Genomic DNA, 21096 nt, shown 5'->3' on the forward strand with positions numbered 1-21096 from the left:
ATAGAGAAATGTAATATTGAAAATCGGCAATTCCGTACACCATAGGTGCCGACTACATGGGTATGGCCTTGGCTCCGAGGTTCAAGCATCCGTTGGAAATTTTTAATGTGCGCTCATAAAATTAATATCGAAATAACATTTTCATGACATTGACAAAAAACTTAGCGCATGTGACTGCAAGTTTGAATTTATGGGCAGATGCTTATACGTTGAATAATTGTTTATCAATGTAACTTTTTAGCCTCCTTAGGTATACGGCGCATCGAGGATTGAACGATATAACATTATACAATGATAAATAATCCATATTCACAAGTGAGAGTGATTTTGTTAACTTGGAGTTTGATGCCATTATTTTGTATTCCTAATACAGGTCAAAAGTATTTAAATAAATTGAGTTTCACAAAAGACATACAGTCGTTTTCAGTTTGCATCAAATTATTCTAAAATGCAAAGTATTAAGAAGTTTGATTATAATCATTGTTATTTTAATTTTCTCACTCTTTTTTTGGCCAATATTGCTAAACATATCATCATCATCATAGGTATTCTACCATTATTGGCAGGTCACTTGTTGCAACTGAGAAGCTTCGATGTATGGTTGTCCTCAGCTAGCCTCTTCGTCTTCACGTAGCAATTTTCTGTTTTAACACTTTCCTTTAACTACAGTCTGCTTTGGCCCCTTCTCTTTCCTTCCACCACACCCTCTAGCACATCCCTCAATTCCTCCTCAGCCAATGTCCCAATCAGTTTCTCTTCCTCGTCTTAATTACATCTAAAATTCTTCTTTTCTCCCCCTACTGCTACTGTTTCTAACACCTTCCCATTCATTTTCCTTTCAACCCAGCTAATTCTATCCTTTTTTCTCCATGCCCACATTTCGAAAGCCTCCAGTTTCTTTCACCGCTTTTGCGTAATGTCCATGTTTCTGCCCCATAGAGTACATATTGGAATCAGTAAAACAAAATCTCAATATTTAATTGGAAGTTTGTTCAATACAAAGATTAGCTGGTTGTTGTTGAAAAGAAAAAATCTGACGCCTTTAGGGTGTAAAAATAATTTTTAAATTCATGGTATTTCAGTAATCTATGCTATCTTGATTTTCTTTTATGCGTCTCAGAGGTAGCCTTCCCATTTTGGGAGCCAGTGGAGTATTGGTTCTGTTAATATATATATATATATATATATATATATATATATATAAAGATATTACAAAAACATTGTGGTTTATCTTATAAGTAGTGAACATGGGCATCCATTGAAACAAAAGTAAAGGTCATTGCCTATGTTGTACACTATCATTATACTTACACGAAGGTAAACTATATTACATTTAGAAACATACATTGTATTTCAGTTATTATTGGCACATTGTATAATTTATTATCCTTTATATCCAGAATAAAATTTACCTTTGAAAAGCATAAGATTTCTTAAAAGCAAGACTTGCAAGACCAAGACCACCCGGGTCTTGGTCTTGGTCTTGCATTTGCTCATCACCAGAGCCGTAGCTAGAGAATTCGGCGCCTGCCCTGCACTCACCACATCAAGCTTTTTCGTTTTTTTTTTTTTTTTGGCATATAAGAGAAGCAGCTTTTGTTGTTATACTGTTGATTTCTTTATCAAGCTGCTTGAACTGACCATTGCAACAACCAAAATCGATTATTATAAGTTCTTTTACAAATTAGAGCTGTTTTCAAGGGCCGTATTTTGGACATTTTGTTAAAACTACCTTTGGTTGGTATACAGATCCATATGGAGATCAATTATGGAAATTTACAGTACAACTATTTGTAACGTTTCATATATCCATAAGAAATGAACTTTCAATACGAGTACATTAGAAACTAAGTGTTTTTAAAATGTTCGAAATGGGTGAAGCATTAATTTCCAGTGATAATTGTAAACTTTTGTAATTTTATTCTGTATGTGGCCATAGAAATAGTATTTTAATCTCGGTTCTTTTAATATCAGCAATTGTTAATGATAGACTTTCTTTTATTTTCTTAAGCGTCGATGGTGTGATATTATTGTTTTAAATGTACATGCACCAACAGAAAATAGGAATGACGATATAAAAGACACTTTTTAAGAAGAAGTATCAAAATCCGAACGATATAACTACACTAAATTTCGTTGACATCAGACGGGAAACTTCCAAAATATTTAGAAGAGAGAAACGCGATTTTTTGAAATCTAAAATCAATGAACTTAAAGATAATGGTCAAACAAAATTATCCGAGAAATGTATAAGAGTATTAACGAATTTAAGAATGGGTAAATCTATCAACCTCGAACTTATATATTAAAGAGATACGACAAAACAATTCTAACTGATAGTGTTGTAAATAGAAAAAAAACCGTTCGTATTTTTTCAGAAATGTACGTTTTTTTTAGAAAAAAAACATCGCCTCTCGTTTTTTTTCTAAATTTCGTTTTTTTTCAAATAGTCATTTGTAATGCATCTTACGTCTATTTAAGTATTAAATATTTGTATGTAGGTATAATCACCGTAAAATGCAACATAAATTAAATGCTAGATACTGATACGCTACAAATATTTTACAATTTACATGAATACCATACCTATTAACAATTCGCGTTTCAGCAGTTTTCATCAATATCAACTAAGAAATAAAAGTAGAAATGAAATTTTGTTTTTTCGTGAAAGCAGGCCTTTAATAAGTACGAAAATAATGTCACGAATAGCAGTGGTGCCCCCCCCCTCAGGTCCATGACGCACCCCCCTGAATTGTCTATCCGTAGGTGTTCTTCCATGAAAAAAAAAATCTTTTCGGTTAATTTTTACACCCCCTCAAACATATTTATATAGATTTAGCCCCCCCAAATATTTCAATGACGCAGTTTGCGTCATAGTCCCCCCTTGTGGGCACCCCTGCGAACAGTATAAAATTCAAATAACTTATCTAAAGATAAAAACTAATACTAATTTGCCTAATAGTATTTTTCTAAATGTCATATATAAATAATTTGTCGACAAGATATATATGATATGCAGAGCCGGCTCTACCATATATGCAACACGTGCATTTGCGTGGAGCGGCAAGTTTGGATGGTCCGGCAAAATCTGTCATAAGTATATTATTTAAATTAAATATTTCTTGTTGGAAACAGACTTCATGATGATGGTAGTTACATTTACTAAGCTGACCTTCTATTTGAATACTACATTCATAAATTATGTTTAGGTTGCATTAGTTTAAGGCCACATGGACAATGCTAAAGCAAATGGTCGAATAAATCCGAGCACAAATTGCTTGATTGTTGCCAAATGCAAGAATTCAATTCTCGAATAGTAGTGAATATCTGTTCCATTTAGTAAGTTATCACAGTTTTGATATGACAACTAGTCGTGTTTTTGTCAGAAACAAGTTCCTTATCATTGAAGATAGAAACAAGTTCTTTAAAAAATGTTAACAGATATAAAAGAGAAATCAAGAAATAAAGATAAAAGAGCTAGTTGCACTGGAATTGCAAACTGATACATTGAGATTGAAGCTTGATAGTGAATTCTATAAAAAGGATTACCATCTTTCTTCTGCAGGTGTGTTTGCTTTATCTTTCACTAACATAATAGATTAATATTTAAAGAAAAAAAAAACAGACACAAGGGGATTGCATTTTTAGTAAGTATTTAAGTCTTTCTGAGTGCAACTGCACTTACCCTCCCGTTCTTGCTGGAGTAGCATAATTAAAATAATGACTTTTAAGATTTCTTCGTTCTATAGAAGGGGGAGGCGACAAATTGCCTAGGGCCAGCCCTGATGATATGTATATACAAGACATGAATATAGGATGACACAATTTGAAGTAATGCAGGGTGTTTCAAAATTAATATTAGGGTTTTGAAACTTTGTAGTGTCTATTACAATTAACTTACAATTATAAATATTATATCAAATGAAAGAGCAACTCAAACAGTTTTGTACTCACGCATGTACGTGCATTGTTTCTTCTGCCTGCCGTTAGAAAGAGCAAGCAGCAAAGATGTAGACTAGAGAGCAGAAAGTTTTTTTTTTTTGTGCTTTAATAAAGACTGAATCTGTACAGTGCAACGGTCTGTGTGAAGAATATTAAGGAGACGCTTGCAACTACGTCCTTATCGTTTGCAATTGCTACAGGTCTAAAGCCTACAGACTACGGTTTAAGTGCCAATTTCGCAAGTGAAATATTGCTGCATAACAATGAAGATTTTCTGGATCGTGTATTCTTCAGTGATAAATCGACATTTCACCTAAGATCTAATGTGAACACTGATAATGTTTGTATCTGGCCGTCAGCAAATACTCAGGAGATGGTACACTTGAAACGAGACTCCCCTAAATTGAATGTGTTTTGTGCCATATGGCGGAAAGTTTATGGGCCTTTCTCGCCTATCGACTAGATGTGTGCGGTGTGACGAATGAATCTCACATTGAACAATTGTAGCAAAGACTGTTTGAGGTGCTCTTTTACTTGACGCATTGCTTATATTTGTACGTAAAATGTAATAAGTACTACGAAGACTTAAAACCCCAAAATTCATTTTGAAACACCCTGCATTTCTCACCAACAGTGTTGGAACTAAGATGTAAAAAGGAGAGAAAATTTTCCTTATAAAGTTATTGTTTACAACAACGATATTATTATTAGTCGAGACTATAACTACTACAACAACACGAGTTAGTAGTCAAAAAAATGTAATCAAATATATACTCGGTGGCCCAGGTGGCCAAAGTGGCACACACGGGTGTGCCATTTGTTTAATCCACTCCTGTGTGGACACTAATTACGATATCGGGATATTATTCTTTCAAAATATGGTTAAACTATAGTTTATCCTATTAATTTTTTTCTTCTGGTGTCGAATTTCCTTCTCAAATTTCACCCCAGTCAAAAATTCGAGAATTTTCTGATTTCGTATTTCCTTTACTTCTTTTTTCCTTGTAGCTTCCTTCGTAGTAGAAAGACCTCCTTAAGACTTGCTAGGTAGATACCTCGGATGGATACCTAACTGTTGACATCAATTAGACGGGCCTGCGCGCAGTGATGCTAATTAGGGAAATTAAATTTTCCTAAAATTTGGGCAAAAAATTAGAAATTTTTGTTTATAAATCCGTATTTATACGTCCGAGTGCAAGTCAACTTGCGCCAATTGAACGTTTGTCCTTACGTAACAAACGCAAGTACAGATCGTTACAATGGGGTAATTAGGGAACGCACGAAAAATTCGTATTTAGGTTCTAACCCTTGATTTTCTAGTTTTTCCCTACTTTTCTGTTTACCGTAATATATTTTTGGTAATTAGAAGTTTTGTTCCTTAAATATCGTCATAATACTTGTAGGATATATTAGTGGTGTAGAAATGTTTAATTTAAGATAGTTTACGTCTGTCTGGTAGCAGTGTTACCAGCTACAGAAAATTTTAATACCAGATTTTAGGAGCAAATTCTGGGGAAAAAATCCCTTTTTATTTCTATTATTTCCTTCTTGTTGGCTACATTCGAACAAATGTAACAATGTCTAACAGCCTCATCCTTAGCCTACACAGCGTACCATAAAAAGTTTTACTAGAATAATTAGGGAAAGTACAGTTGAGGTTTATAATAAACCATGTTCTGTAAATGGTAAGAAAATGGTGAATTTCTGAGGTAGAATGAGATTTTTTTTAATTTGTTGCTTACTTTGTTATATATCGCCATGATACTTGTAGGATATATTCTTGGAGTACTAAGGTTTATTTTTAGATAGTTTTCGTCTGTCTGATGGCAGTATTTCTAGCCAAAACAATTAATTCCCGCTTTCACGTAAAAAAATTCGGAAAATTTCCCTTTTCCCCTCTATTATTACCCTCTTACTGGCTACATTGAAACAAACGTACCACTACCTGAAAGCTTCCTCTTTGCCCTACAGAACGCACCATAAAAAGTTTCAATAGGACAATTAGAGAAGCTGTAGCCCCGGCATATTTGATTTTTGCTTGTGAGGCGTAAAAAGTGTCAAAATTTCATGTGTATGACAGAATTTTTTCTTTCCCTCTTTGGATGGAAGCAAGCGACTTCAGGATTTCACTGTACCTTGTCAACACACCAAAGATTCTTTTAGGTGATTTGAACCCATATAGCAGGAGTGGTACTAGATACAAAAAAAAAAAAAAAAATAAAAAAAATAAAATAAAATTCGGTTAGGGATATTTTTGTAAATTTTCACCCCTACATTTCCCTCAATAATTTCCCACCCATTGGCAACACTGTAATGCAACTTACACCAAAAAATAGTCACGTCCATTTTCTAAAAAAACAAGGCCTTAATAATACCAATCGAATGAATGGTTTTTGAGCAATAAGTCACTAACTGGAAATGTAGGAAAACGCCAAAAATGACCTCGGGCCGAAAGGAGTAATCACACAATTTTGCTAGTATATAGGTACAAAGAAACAAAAGATTTGTAAGTTACGAGGGCTTCGACTCAAGTTCTGTTGATTATTTCAATAATCTGCAACGTAAATCAATAAATAATAGTTGCCAGAAAAAAAACAGACATTTGAAAAAAAACATGAAAAAGAACGATGTTTTTTATTAAAAAAAAACTTCACAGAAAAAAACCGTTTTTTTACAACACTACTAACTGATACAGATAGCATCTTGAATAGAAGGAAAATATCTTTGATGATTTGCTTAACACACAGCCAAAAACTAATGTTCGTGGGGGAAAGAAAATGAACAGCGAAACCATAAATTTCAGAGCTTAGCAGAACAGAAGTAGAAATTGCTATAAGGAAATTAAAAAAAAAAAAAAAAAACAAATCTCCGGGAAATTCCGGCTGAGTTAATTTTAGCTGGAGGCGAAAAATTGTGGAACAAGATGCACAAACTTATTCTCCTGGAACAAGGAGGAATTACCACAAGAGTGGAAGGAATGGATCATTGTTCCAATTCACAAGAAAGGCGACAAAGCGGATTGTAATAATTGTCGAGCCATTTCTCTTGTAACAATAGCCTACAAAATCCTCTAAAACATTTTATTAGCAAGATTGATTCCATACGCGGATGAAATTATTGGAGATTATCAGTGTGAATTTAGACGAAATCAATCAACTAAGGACCATATATTTACCATTTGACAAATACTTGAAAAGTAATGGGAATACCCCGGTACATCAATTATTTATTGATTTTAGAAAGGCTTACGACTCGGTTAGGAGATAAATATTATACAGCATTCTTGCAGAATTTGGAATATCGAAGTAGCTAGTTAGATTAATTAAGATGTGTTTAAATGAATCCCAAAGTAGTCAAAGTAGGAAAATTCTTGTCCACGATATTTCAGGTCGAGAATGGCCTGAAACAAGAACATGCGTTTTCGACATTATTATTCAACTTTGTTCTAGAGTACGCTATAAGGAGAAATCAGATAGCAACCATGGCCTAGAACTGAATGGTATTCATCAGTTTATGACGTATACTGATGATGTAAATGTGATAGGAGATGATAGAAGAAGAACAGAAAGAAATGCAGAGACATTATTAAATGTTTACAGATTTAGAAGTAAATTAAAAAAAAAACAAAAACAAAAAACTAAATAGATGGAAGTTCACTGGGATCGTAATACAGCAAATTATGCAAGTGTCAAAGTATCAAATAATATTTTCGATAAAGTGGATACTTTCAAGTATCTAGGATCAATATTAACCAGAATCGTATCTATGAAGAAATTAAATGTCGACTGAAAGCTGGGAATTCGTGTCCATATTCAGTTCAATATATTTTGTTGTCGCGAATTCTATCGAGGAATTTGAAGCTCAAAATATAAAAAAAGATAATCATGGCCTGAAATTCTGTATTGTTGCAAAACATAGTCGCTTACTTTAAGGAAAGGATGCAAATTGAAAGTATTTTAGAATAAAATCCTGAGACGAATATTCTGACCCAAGAGGAACGGTAATCGGGAATGGCGGAAACCTCATAACGAGGAACTGTAATTGTTATTCTTTACCAAACATTATTAGAGTCATCAAATCTAGAAGGCTCAGGTGGGCAGGTCATGTAGCGAGAATGAAAGAACGCTTTCAAAGTTTTGACTGGAAATCCATTCGGAAAACATCCATTAGGAAGACCTACACGGAGATGGAAGGACAATATTAAGATGAATCGCAGAAATAGGGATACAAAGTAGAAACTGAATTCAGTTTGGTAAGCACAGAAGTCGTTGGAGATTTTATGAACGTTGCATTGAACCTCCGGGTTCCATAGGCCATAGAGTTAGATAGTTCTTTTACGGTTAATATAAATATATATATATATATATATATATATATATATATATATATATATATATATATATAACGGAAAGCCCGAAGGTCTATGTTTTGCTTGTAGGTCTATGTAGATAGATAAAACAGAACACAACTGATACGTATGCACAGAAAACATATCCTTGCGATACAACTAATTGATGGAGAAATGATCTCTATAAAATCCTTTAATTGGAAGCATTTCATATGTCAATGGAACAAAGAATCAATGATAGTGATTAATCTTTGAAAAAGACTAAATTCGGTAGGTCAAGTTCCTACCCTTTTAGCCCCTTCTCTACGATGTCGAATATCTTATTATTCCCCTTTTTTACCTTCATTTTTAATATTCCCGCACAAACAGCAGCTTGCGTGTATCTCTTCATGTCTATCATTTTTATACTTTCATTCTCACCATCGTGATTAATCCGATTGGATAGAAAAGCGTGATTAACTAAGCAAACTCATCACCATCACAACGCTGAAAACGTATTTTAGACTTTGACCATTTCGGATTTTGGAAACGCTCCTGCGTACACTATAAGTCATTACTCAACACCTTGTATATCACATTGTCATTAACAAATTGTATATAATAACTTTCTTTAAGTAACAAGTAAAACTTGTAGTGATCCTTATTGAAAATTTTGGGTTGCGAGCGTAGCGAGCAAGAAAATTTTTAACAAATGTATTTCTTTGCAAACCGACAATATTGATTTAATAGGGCGCCAATTCTTTTACGGGGCGCAGCGTCGTTTACTCTTTTCCAACACCGTTTTTTCTTCTTGCTCCTATCAGCGCCCGGGGCGACCGTCCCGCTCGCCCTTCCCCTTAGCTACGGCTCTGCTCATCACTAAAATCTATGGATCCGTATAGTAAAACTGCATCTAAAATTATAAATCTTGTAATACTGCTAACTTGTAATCCATCCTTTGCCATGATGCCGAGATACTAGTGGGGAACATAGTATTCTGCAAGGATTGACGAAGGACCGTGTGCACCTGCCAACTGTACTGGAATCAAGCCCCGGCTGGGTTTTTAAACTCACGTTAGTATTAGGTTCAATTCCTCACGAGTTGTAGAAGGTCACAAAGCACTGAAATTCAAAACCTAACTCATACAGCTAATGCTTCGATCATAGTAGCACTACTATCTCTCCGACAACTACTACAAGTAGTAATTGCTCAAGTAATATTACTGTTATACAGTAGTTATCCTCGTGAAAAAGTAACAATTTTAATGCCTAAATTACGAAATTAAGTTAGGATTAGGATTAGGATTTTAGATTTCTGGGCTTTCGGCAGCGATGACCATTTAGCCCGTCACGTATGACGGATGACGTCATAAAGGGAAGGAAGGAAGGATTGGGGAAGGGAGGAAGCGGTCTGGGACCTATAAGTTAGGTACCACCCCGGCATTTGCATGGTGTGAATGAGGAAAACCCAGGAAAATCTCATTTAGGATGGCTGGCCTGAAAAAGCTCTTAATACTTTTCGACCGAGTGCTCCCACCGGGAATCGAACCCGGGACCGCTCGCACCAAAGACGGGAGCGTTAGCGTCTACGCTACGCGGGATCACCTAAATTAATTTAATACACACAAAGAATTGCTCTTTAATTGGTTAGCTTTGGACTAGGAACGGCCTACATGGACTCTGGATTGGACCGGTAACTTTCTGGATCTAGTTTATTTTCATACTCCAGTTCTGTAGATTTCAGAACTATTTATGCATACGTATATAAATAGGACAGGAAATTTTTACATTTATAAATATCCCAAGTGGCAAGTATCAATATTATATCCGTATGTAGATATAAGGTTCCACTTGTTTCTGTGCGACCACCTATCCAACAGTTTAGCAGTTTCCATTTTCGTCATTATAATGAATCATGATATATTTTCGATCTTCTCCGTATTTTCGATATTCCCCGTTTAAGAAAAGAATTGGAGAACTATTATCTTCTTCTCATTTGAATTTTCAGAAGTGATACTTTGATTTTATTTTGATTTTGTTTAGTGTCCCTATCAGCAGGGAGGCTATATAGGACATGTACAATATGAATGTATATATTTGTAACTTCACTAAAGTACAATAACAATGTTAAAAACAATATTCATACTAGTGGACTGTAAGGCTTGATTCGTACACCACATGAATGCAACCAAATATAAATTCACTATATTTAATGATTACACCTTCAGTTTGCACACAAAAATAATACACGAGAATAAACATATTCACAAGGTCTTTAGTTGTAAATGTTCGTAATACGATGGCTTACTGTTTGTGCTATATTATATGATGTTCTACCATGATATATGGGTCCACCAAACTGTATGTTCTTGCTGCCTCCACACACACTCACCAAACAATAGAAAAGCGTTAAGCCACTTGAACACTGTTGCCAGCTAAAGGCACACACACTGTTAAACACACAAATAATCCCAAACATACTCCCCCCTGTTGGTCAGCTAAGGTCTGACCAAATAAAACAAAATGATACATATAAAAAAACGAAACGAACACAAAACTTGAAGCAATGTTACAACTGTACTTATTTTTTATTACTCAAATCTCAATTCTAATCCTTGTTATATGGTAATGCAACTAGTTTGTTGATGGAACGTTTATATGTTCCAGTTGTAGTACGAACCGTCACTACACGAACTAAGAAATCCTTTCCTGGGAACACTTTTTCAATGATGCCCAATTTCCACTGCAATGCAGGAACGTTGTCTTCAATCAGCAAAACTACATCTCCGACCTTGAGATTGTGTTGCGGTGAAGTTATCTTAGAGCGTTGTTGAAGACCATGTAAATAATCTCGGGACCATCTCTTCCAAATGTGTTGTCTTAGTTGTTGTATCTTCTGCCAACGAGATAAGCGGTTGTGTGGTAGATCGGTGAGGTTAGGCTCTGATAAAGCTGTAAGTGCTTCTCCAATTAAAAAATGCCCAGGGGTGAGAACACTGATGTCGTTAGGCTCACTTGATAGCACTGTAAGTGGTCGAGAGTTGAGACAGGCCTCAATTTGTGTGGGTAATGTTACAAACTCTTCATATGTTAACACTAGCACCCTTTGTAATACGAACTAGATGGTATTTCATTGATTTTATACCGGCTTCCCATAGTCCTCCAAAATGCGGCGAATTTGGTGGTATTAAGTGCCACTGAATTCCTTCGGTCGATGCAAAATCATGAACTTGAGAACTAAAAGGATCTGATGAAAACAGCTGATACAATTCTTTCAATTCGTTGTTGGCTCCAACGAAATTTGTGCCATTGTCGCTGTATAGATTGAGACATCTTCCTCGTCTGGCTATGAATCTGCGTAAAGTTGCTATGAATGACTGCGCACTAAGATCTGTTACCAATTCCAGATGTATAGCCTTGGTGGATAAACAAACAAATAACGCAACATATGCCTTACGTACAGATCTATTTCTAACTGCTCCTGATTTTATGTAAAACGCTCCAGCGTAGTCCACGCCTACGTTTAGGAATGGTCTGGCTTGCTGCACACGAGCTGCTGGCAACTGTCCCATAGGTTGTTTTGAACCACTGGCCTTTAACTTGAAACATGTGAAGCAATGATGGATCACTTGTTTTACTACCTGTTTGCACCTGATGATCCAATATTTCTGGCGCAGTGATGATGATATTAATAATTGGGGTCCAGCATGAAGTAATCTCAAGTGTTCTGCTTCAACTATAAGTTTTGTTAAGTGTTGGTTTGAAGGCAGAACTATTTGATGTTTGGCGTCAAACGGAAGCTGACTATTCTCCAATCTTCCTCCAACACGGATCATGCCTTCACTATCTAAAAATGGATGTAAATTGTTCAATTTACTTCTTGACGGAACAATGTTTCCATTACGAAGATGCTGCAATTCGCTGTGAAACCCAATTTCTTGTGTCCATTTGATGCAAACACGGAGCGCTGTGTGGAGTTCTTGTACTGAAAGACCTTCTGTTAGTTTGTTTTGCTTGTGTCTAATGTTATGAACAAAACGTCTACAATATGCTATTGTCCTAACTAACCTTGACAATTTTGAGAATCTTGTTATGGTTTTATTGCACCAATTGTCTAAAGTGACTGTCAATGTTATGGTTCCCTTACTCTCTGGAACTTGATCTGGTTGCAATGAATCCTTACTTGTCACTGACCAATTAGATTCTAAACTAGAAAGCCATTGTGGACCGTGCCACCATAATGAATTGTCCTTTATGGAAACTGCATCTATTCCTCTTGAAATCAAGTCTCCAGGGTTGTCTGAAGAAGTTACATGTTTCCAACAGCTAACGTCAGTTAAGTCTTGAATTTGAGCTACTCTGTTGGCCACGAAAGGTTTCCATTTATTACACTGAGAAGCTAGCCATGCCAACACGATTTGGGAGTCGGTCCATAAATGGACGCTACTTATGTTCAATTTTAAAATTGGTAAAATCTTGTGAACTAATTTTGCCAAAACAACTGCTGCGCATAACTCCAGACGTGGGAGAGTGATTTTCTTGACTGGGGCCACACGTGATTTAGCACATAATAACTTAACTGATATTTCTCCTTGTTGATTGATCGATCGCATATAAATGCAGGCTCCATATGCTCTTTGAGAAGCATCTGAAAAACCATGGATCTGAATCTCCGCTATGTTTCCTTCAACGAGTAAATATCTGTCGAATTTAATCTGATTGATTAGTGGAAGTTGCTTGTACAATTTAGTCCATTTCTTTGCTAATTCCATTGGTATACTGTCGTCCCATTGAACATTTTGCCGCCACAATTCTTGCAAAAATATTTTGTATGAAAGGACAACTGGTGAAATTATTTTTAATGGATCGAATATAGAGGCAATGATTGAAGCAACCTGGCGTTTAGTAATGCACTCTTGAACCTTCATTGTTGACGTCTTGCTTTCAACGAGAAATATATCCTTGTCTGGATGCCATGACAATCCTAATGCCTTGACGCCTTGGCCTTCGTGGAACTGGATTGGACGTTGCACTTCTCGAAGCTCTGGCGAGATGGATTCCAATAACCTTGGATCATTCGAACTCCATTTCCTAAGTGTAAAACCTCCCTTTCCCAGTAACTCTATCAATTGCTTCTGGACCTCTAGAGCTTGCTGTATGCTGCTCATGCCACTACAAACATCGTCAATATAGAAATCTCGACGTAATATTTCTGCTGCTACAGGGTAATTATGCTCTTCTTCGTCTGCTAATTGCTGTAGGCATCTTGTGGCCACAAATGAAGCACATACCGTACCATACGTTAGTGTTTTCAACTCAAAAACTTGAATCGGTTCATTTCTAGATCTTCTACACAATATACGTTGTAATGGCGTGTCTTCTGGATGAACATTGACCATGCGATACACCTTAGCGATATCTGCAGTGAATACTATCGAATGAGTTCTAAAGCGCAAAATGATAGAAAACAAATCTTGCTGTATTGTAGGACCAACTAAGAGAATGTCATTGAGGCTTTTTCCGCTGTCAGATTTTGCTGAAGCATCAAACACTACACGGAGCTTTGTTGTAGAGCTTGTGGGCTTAAAAACTGCATGATGTGGCAAATAGTATGCAACGCTGACGTCTTCCTTTTTACTCTCATCTATCCTTACCATGTGACCAAGATCTTCATATTCTTGCATGAATTCCGTATATTTAGCTTCAAAATCCGGGTGTTGATCGAATCTTCTTTCCAATTGCTTTAATCTAACCAATCCCTGCTGATAAGAATCGCCTAAAACTGTACGGTATTCAAGCAAAGGCAATCGTACAATGAAACGCCCTGTATGCTCTCTTGTTGTATTCTGAACGAAATGTCGCTCACATGCAAGCTCTTCGCTTGATCTAGGTGTAACAGTAATTTCTTCTAGTTCCCAGAATTTTTGAAGTTGTTGCTGTAGATCTATATTTGTCTTCACAAAACATGTTGTTAATGGAATATGGGGGTCACGTTCTTGAGGAATGCGTCCTGCCACGATCCATCCCAATTCTGTCTCCTGAAGCACTGGAAAATCACCTGGCCGTGTTTTGTGTCCTGACTTCATAATTATGTAGAATACTTCCGCACCTAAAAGAATATCTATGTCTCCAGGCGTATTAAAAGTAGGATCTGCTAAAACAGTGTCCTTGGGAATGTTCCAATCGTCATAATTAATTCTTTCTTAAGGTAGTTTACTTGTAATGTGAGGGAGAACTGAACAACTTATATTCAATGAAAATGTGTTAACACATGAATGGACACTAATATCTACAGAGTACTTTGTATTAGATATCGCTTGATTTATACCTTGAATTGGAGTATACTGTCTATACCGTTTGAAGTTCAATTGTTGCACCAAATTCTCTGTTACGAAATTGGTCTGACTAGCACTGTCTAGAAGCGCGCGACCAGGAACCAAATTTCCCTTGTTATCCCTTACTTTTATTATTGCAGTAGATAACAACACTCTTGCGTTAGGCCTAGCCTTTAATGCACAATATGACACTTGCCCTAAATTTTCACTGGAATCTGAGTTGTTACTACGCTCTTGCACCGTAGCACTGCTTACACTTGGAAACCGCACTGATTTGTCCTTTGTTACGTCTACATGCAATAATGTATTGTGCTTTTTGGAACACTTTTTACAACCTCTCGATTTACAATTCTTCAAAAAATGATTACTTTTCAAACAATTCATGCATAATTTATTTTTACGAATGCACTCTAACTTTTGGCTGTGTGCCGCATTCACAAAAGACGAACAAGAATATAAGGGATGCTGGCTATTACAAAATTCGCATGCATTTGAAAATGTTGATAAATAAGTCTTTGATGACTGAATACTTTTTGCTTGTTTGTTTTGTACGCTACTACCCTGCTTCACACCATCAATACTAGTTCTCATGTTCTCAAGCACCTGACAACGTTTCTCGAGAAACGAAAAGAATTCTGATAAAGCAGGAAAATTAGAATTCGTATTTTGAAGCTCCCATGACTTTCTAGTAGTTGCATCTAATTTTGATACGAAGTGTTGGGTCAAAATTACGTCTGTGAGGTTTACGTTTGGCTCAAGTGCTTGTAGCGCATTTATATTGCTAGTAGCTGTATTTATAAAAGCGCGAAGTTCACTTACATTTTCTTTATACACTGGCTTGATTTGTAGTATTTCATGAATGTAAGAAGAAGCAATTAGCTTTTTATTTGAATACCTGTCAACGAGTAATTGCCATGCTACTGAATAATTTGTTTCGGTAATTGGTAAATTTTCAATTAGATTTAACGCTTCGCCCTTAAGAGAAGTTCGGAGGTACTGAAACTTCTGTATTGTGGAAATGCCTTTATTCTCGTGAATAAGAGATATAAAAGTGTCCTTATATGATAACCAATGTTTACAGTTCCCGTCAAATGTAGGCAACTGTATGACCGGTAATTTAACTTGTGCGCTACTGCTAGTGCTATTATTAACAGCTGATTCTTTATTTCCATGCTTTAAAACAAGTGCTTGCATTTGAGCCTCTAAAGAAAAATACAAATTTTCAATTTCTGCACGAGCGTTTACTGCTTCCGCTTCGGGTTCGATTTGATCAATTTCAATAGTATCTTGCACCTCCTGCAATTTTGACCAGACGTTATTTTAGATGTTTTAAGCGTGCACGTATTTCTTCTATATTGCCTTCATTTGGATCAAAGGCCTGAACAAAAATGTTTATTCTTGTTAACTGGCCTCTGTATGCAGATCTTTGCCTTAAAAGACGCTGGTGTGATTTACTCATGATTAAATGCTACGCAGAAATATGAAGAATAAAAAAAACTACTGACCTGAAGATGATGTTTTTTCTTTCTTTTTTTTACCTATGAAATATACTCCAGAAGCCTGGTCCTGGTACAACAGCTGTCCGCCTACACAAAACGTGATTATTGTCCAACGTACGTGATAACACCACATATAGGTCGACACAAACACATTTCTCTTCACAACAGCACAGAACAATTCTCAGAAATCTTTGCACTCATCCGTCCCGGAGGACCAATGTACAATATGAATGTATATATTTGTAACTTCACTAAAGTACAATAACAATGTTAAAAACAATATTCATACTAGTGGACTGTAAGGCTTGATTCGTACACCACATGAATGCAACCAAATATAAATTCACTGTATTTAATGATTACACCTTCAGTTTGCACACAAAAATAATACACGAGAATAAACATATTCACAAGGTCTTTAGTTGTAAATGTTCGTAATACGATGGCTTACTGTTTGTGCTATATTATATGATGTTCTACCATGATATATGGGTCCACCAAACTGTATGTTCTTGCTGCCTCCACACACACTCACCAAACAATAGAAAAGCGTTAAGCCACTTGAACACTGTTGCCAGCTAAAGGCACACACACTGTTAAACACACAAATAATCCCAAACAGGACATTTATCTATAGCTTAACGTGGAACGAACAACATGAGCTCCCACCGAGAATCGAACTCCATTTTTAGAAAAAAAAGTATCTGACCACAGTCAGTTCTTAGACCCGTTGGGGATGGAACAAACGTTGTATTATACTTGGTATTAGGAACCAGTGATGAAACTAGTTACAAATTTCGTGACCTGGAAGCAGTCAGACCCGTGATCCGATATGACCCGAACAGTTCTGGAGACTATGAAACATCGTCATACACATTAAGAATTTGTATAACACTGTTAATGTAATTCTAGCCTTTCCTGCTGGTCTAGTGGCTAGCAGTGCACCTATTTAATCCCCGGTTCGAGTACCGTTAAGAGATAACTACAATTTTATTTTAAATAGCATTAAATTTAATTAGTCATCCGACTCTTTAGGCTAAAGTGCTTAACCTGGGACGTTAAACTTTTTTTCATTAACATTCATTTAATTTTTAAATGTAAATTCTAGCAAACATGATTCTACCCTCTCTGCTCACTAAATCTCTAACTGAAGACTCGCAGTAAAAAAACAATATAAGTGTAAAAAACAATAGTTACTGTAACAGTAGAGACAAAACATATTAAATTGTGCCCAAGCGTCACAAAATAGAAAAATACTATTGCTTAGAAATACAACCTAGCATATAACGAAGTATGAAAATCTAACTAAGGCATAAACGTATTAAAAAAATAAAATAAATGAAACAATTTCAAGGTGACACTTAAGACTTACATTGTTTTCTACAGCGAGTCTTCAATTGTCTTTCTCTCTTGATGTGTGTGTCAAAACATTGCATTGAAAGATAACTACAAGTTCTATAAAAAGATAAACGCGTGAGAATTACAGATAAGATAAGTTATATGCATTTCTTCTAAGGGATAGTCAAAATTTAATCAACCGAGCATGTAAAACTTGTCGTGTAGAACATATGAGATACCGCTCAGCTTAAACAGTGTTTTGTTAAATATTTCCACAACAGCTACATTACTTTCTGTATAAGAAGACGAATAAGAGTAAAATTATATTTAAAATAGTGAAGACTTGGTAGATTAAGAAATGTCACATCGGGAATCAAATATTAATATGGGAGCTAGATACATCATTAATCTTATAAAATGCTATAGAGCTGATATTTCTGTTACTTCCAGGTTATCGGGTCTGTCCGAACAGCTAAGTTTGTTTGGATTACCGGATCTATCCAAGTTAGACCAGAACCGAAAAGCAATCCCCGACTCCGGTGAAGTGGACAGAAGTCGTGACCAAGGTTATCCAAGTAGTGATAGTAGCAAATGATTTATAAGAAATAAGAGTGTAAGATATCGACAGCAAAGAAACTTTTACAAGATTAAGCAAACTAAATATATATGATATTGTGTACATTCAGGCGAGTTTTCCTTTATACCAGAAGCACTTTTCAAACTGGGTGCTAGTGGTAAATTATTACATGAACAATTTTCAGTACTGAAAAGTTGTTGACGAAAATAGGTGTATTTAACTAAATATAAGACAGTTGAGAAAAATGTATGGGAAAAAGTGTAGAAGACTGTTCACGCAAAAAAGCATGGTGCCAGTATTTTGTAGGTCATTAACAAAATAATGGCTTGACAAGGATTTTTTTTTTTTTTTTTTTGAGAATTGAAACTGAACAATGCTTCAGAGTTTAAGCTTAAATTTGCTACTACGGTGCAATATTATATTCAACGCAAGATAAATCTTACAGACAAAATTCACACTTGACTGTTCATAAAATGGAAAATGTTATTATGTATTATTCACCACATTAAATATAACAACTCATTTTTGATATCAATAACTATATTACGCATACATACCAGCACGAATATTATTAATCTATATTATACAAAATAAAAGGACGTTGTCTATCATGAGAAAAATGGCTGAAAGGTTTGAAATGATTGTTAAAAAAATATAGTTAACACCTATCTCAAACTGGATTGTACTCACGTCATTTTTATTTATCATACGTATCCTAACGAAACGGAGGGTGTTAAAATGTATGCGAAAAGTAAAGTATCTCACGTTAGGGTAGTATATAAAATCCGTATTAAAAACGAGTGAGCACATACCCATGCGTTTTTAGAAATGTCGGTATTAAAGGAGGAAGAGGGGCAATTTCTATAACTTTTGCTCAATATTTGAGAATGATGATAGGGTTTATAGAGATTATGTGTCATGTCATAACAGCAAAGCGGATGAACCATTTTAAATGTGTTTTTTAACATACAGTATTTAACATTTGGCTCCAGTCGGATTCTTATCATGTTACATTCATTAACATATGTATCGTAAGAGGAAGAGGTATTTAAAATGTATGCCGAAAATAAAGTATCTTAAGACCTCTTACATTAGAGAAGTGAAACTAGGTATATAAATATCTAAATATTAAAATGCTAGGTTTATATGTTTGCCCCCAATCCTTTCGGCAATGAGATCTCGAAAACCACAAGTGCTAGAAACGTGCCGTTTTCACTGGTCGATTTCAAATTTTGTTCAGTTCTTATTCAAATTTTCAAAAACTGTCTCGTTATTGTTTTATTCAACATTTTAGAGGCCGTTTTGAGCCCATAAGATTAACATTGTTGCAGGTCGAAACTATGGTATTAGGCAACCAGTAGAGAAGTTACATATAGCGGGTTGACAGACATTGCAGGCGCTTTGCTTAAATCTGAATGGCAAAACCTATTGCATGCTGGCAACTTCAAAGGTCTCAAGAGACATATGAGGCCTACTCGAATGGATATGGATTTATTAAGAAAAAAAAATCCACTTGATATCGTGTTGCTTCTACAAATTTACTACAAACTCACTCCAACATCTATACATAGCATTTCACTTCCTTTGTGAGTCTCCTATCCTTTACTTGTGTGACTAAGGAGACATGCATAGTGGGAAGGAGATTCATGGTCATAACAGAACAGTGGCGTATTTACGATTTTGTTTCGGGAGTGGCTTTGCTAACTTTCGGGGAGGGGGCTTTGCCTGGAAGTGTGAAAATTCTGCAAGATATTTCATTTACTTTACTATACTAAGTAAGATTTCGGGGGGGGGGAGCCTTAAGCCCGGAAACCACCCCCCTAAATACGCCACTGTAACAGAACGATGCGCCGAGTAGACAGTGCAGGCTCAGCTAGTTTTATTTTAAAATGCGTGAGCACATCTTCCATTGTCTTCAAAAAATCCACTTTTAAAGGGCAAAGTGGACAAATTCCAAATACTTAGTCAACAAGTAAAAGTGACATTGTGGTTGTTTGATCATCACAGGAAAACGAATAAATAGTTTGAAATGAATTTTTAAACACATTTAGTACAAGAAAATGGTTAGCTGGTGCTCACTGGGAATTTGACGAAAGTTGGACACAATTTAGAGAATTGGCTAAATATTAAATGTCAGAGAAGAGAAGAGAAGTAATAAGGGTTTGAAGTTTAACAGTGTAAGTCACTGAGAAAAAAATATGATGGCGCGAACGAAAAAAAACGTAACTTCTTACAGGGTCTTGAACACATGATCACGTGATTAGCCAGATTATTTATCACAACTGCTCGGCTATTTCTTACGCCCATCTTAACTGTTTAGATGCACTCTAATTGGTGCTGACCGATTACGGTTGCATCGACATCTGTTTGTTATTGAGCTTTAATGCTAAACTTAACTTCAACTCCCACAACTTCCGCCCTGTGTTCACTTTCACCTGAAATTTTGTATTTAGGCATAGTTGCTTATTCTCTAAATAGTGTCCAAGTTTACCACTGTGCGCAAGTTGACCATTTCTTAGTTAGCTCGGGCCAAGCTTTTGTCATGTTACATTCATTACAATGGAGATTCTAAGCGGGGAAAGGAGGATTAAAAATGTGCGCCAAACAATGACATTTTAGTATATTTTTGGTATATTTTAGTATAACATGACATTTTTCACAATTAATATCGTAACTGGAAATTTTAGTATATTAACACTAGTTCCGCTGTTAGTAGAGAGATTAGTGAGGGAATGCAACATATTCTTTTTACACTTAATTGATAGCAGAAACCCGCTTCTCACTAGCGTTTTCCATTTTTGCTCTAAAGTGATCAACAATGTTAAAACCGGAAGTGGTTAATTTCTACGACTTCCTGTTTGAATATCGTTACCAAAAACGAACTCAGCTCCTAACATATGATCCTCTACATTTCGACTAAATTTGGGAGTGGTCCATAAAGTAATCTTTTAGATCTTTTGACACCTGGACAGACGAGCGGATGAAATGTATGAAGGATTTTTGGTAAAGCTAACTTCCTGAAATTTAAGTAAATACATTGTGTACTTATAATAAAAATTGGTAAAATTAATGAAGAAT

General features: G+C 35.7%; 2 protein-coding genes across 2 annotated transcripts in view; one reads left to right on the forward strand and one right to left on the reverse strand.

Annotated features, from left to right (window-relative positions):
- LOC145671082 (neuronal acetylcholine receptor subunit alpha-10-like) overlaps window positions 1-21096 on the forward strand; it is a 1484349-nt gene that overhangs the window by 158804 nt on the left and 1304449 nt on the right. The window lies entirely within an intron of this gene.
- LOC145671530 (uncharacterized) lies at window positions 11353-14355 on the reverse strand. The gene has a single exon (XM_081740720.1). It carries the CDS (start codon window positions 14353-14355, stop codon window positions 11353-11355), a length of 3003 nt encoding a protein of 1000 aa, XP_081596846.1.

This window comes from Thermobia domestica, chromosome 15, assembly GCF_964235325.1.
Source record: "Thermobia domestica chromosome 15, izTheDome1.hap1.1, whole genome shotgun sequence".
NCBI classification, from domain to species: Eukaryota; Metazoa; Arthropoda; class Insecta; order Zygentoma; family Lepismatidae; genus Thermobia; species Thermobia domestica.

What these genes read in the sequence shown, in the direction of transcription:
- LOC145671530 (XM_081740720.1), bottom strand. Translation starts at nt 14,355, where the DNA reads ATGAAGTCAGGACACAAAACACGGCCAGGTGATTTTCCAGTGCTTCAG.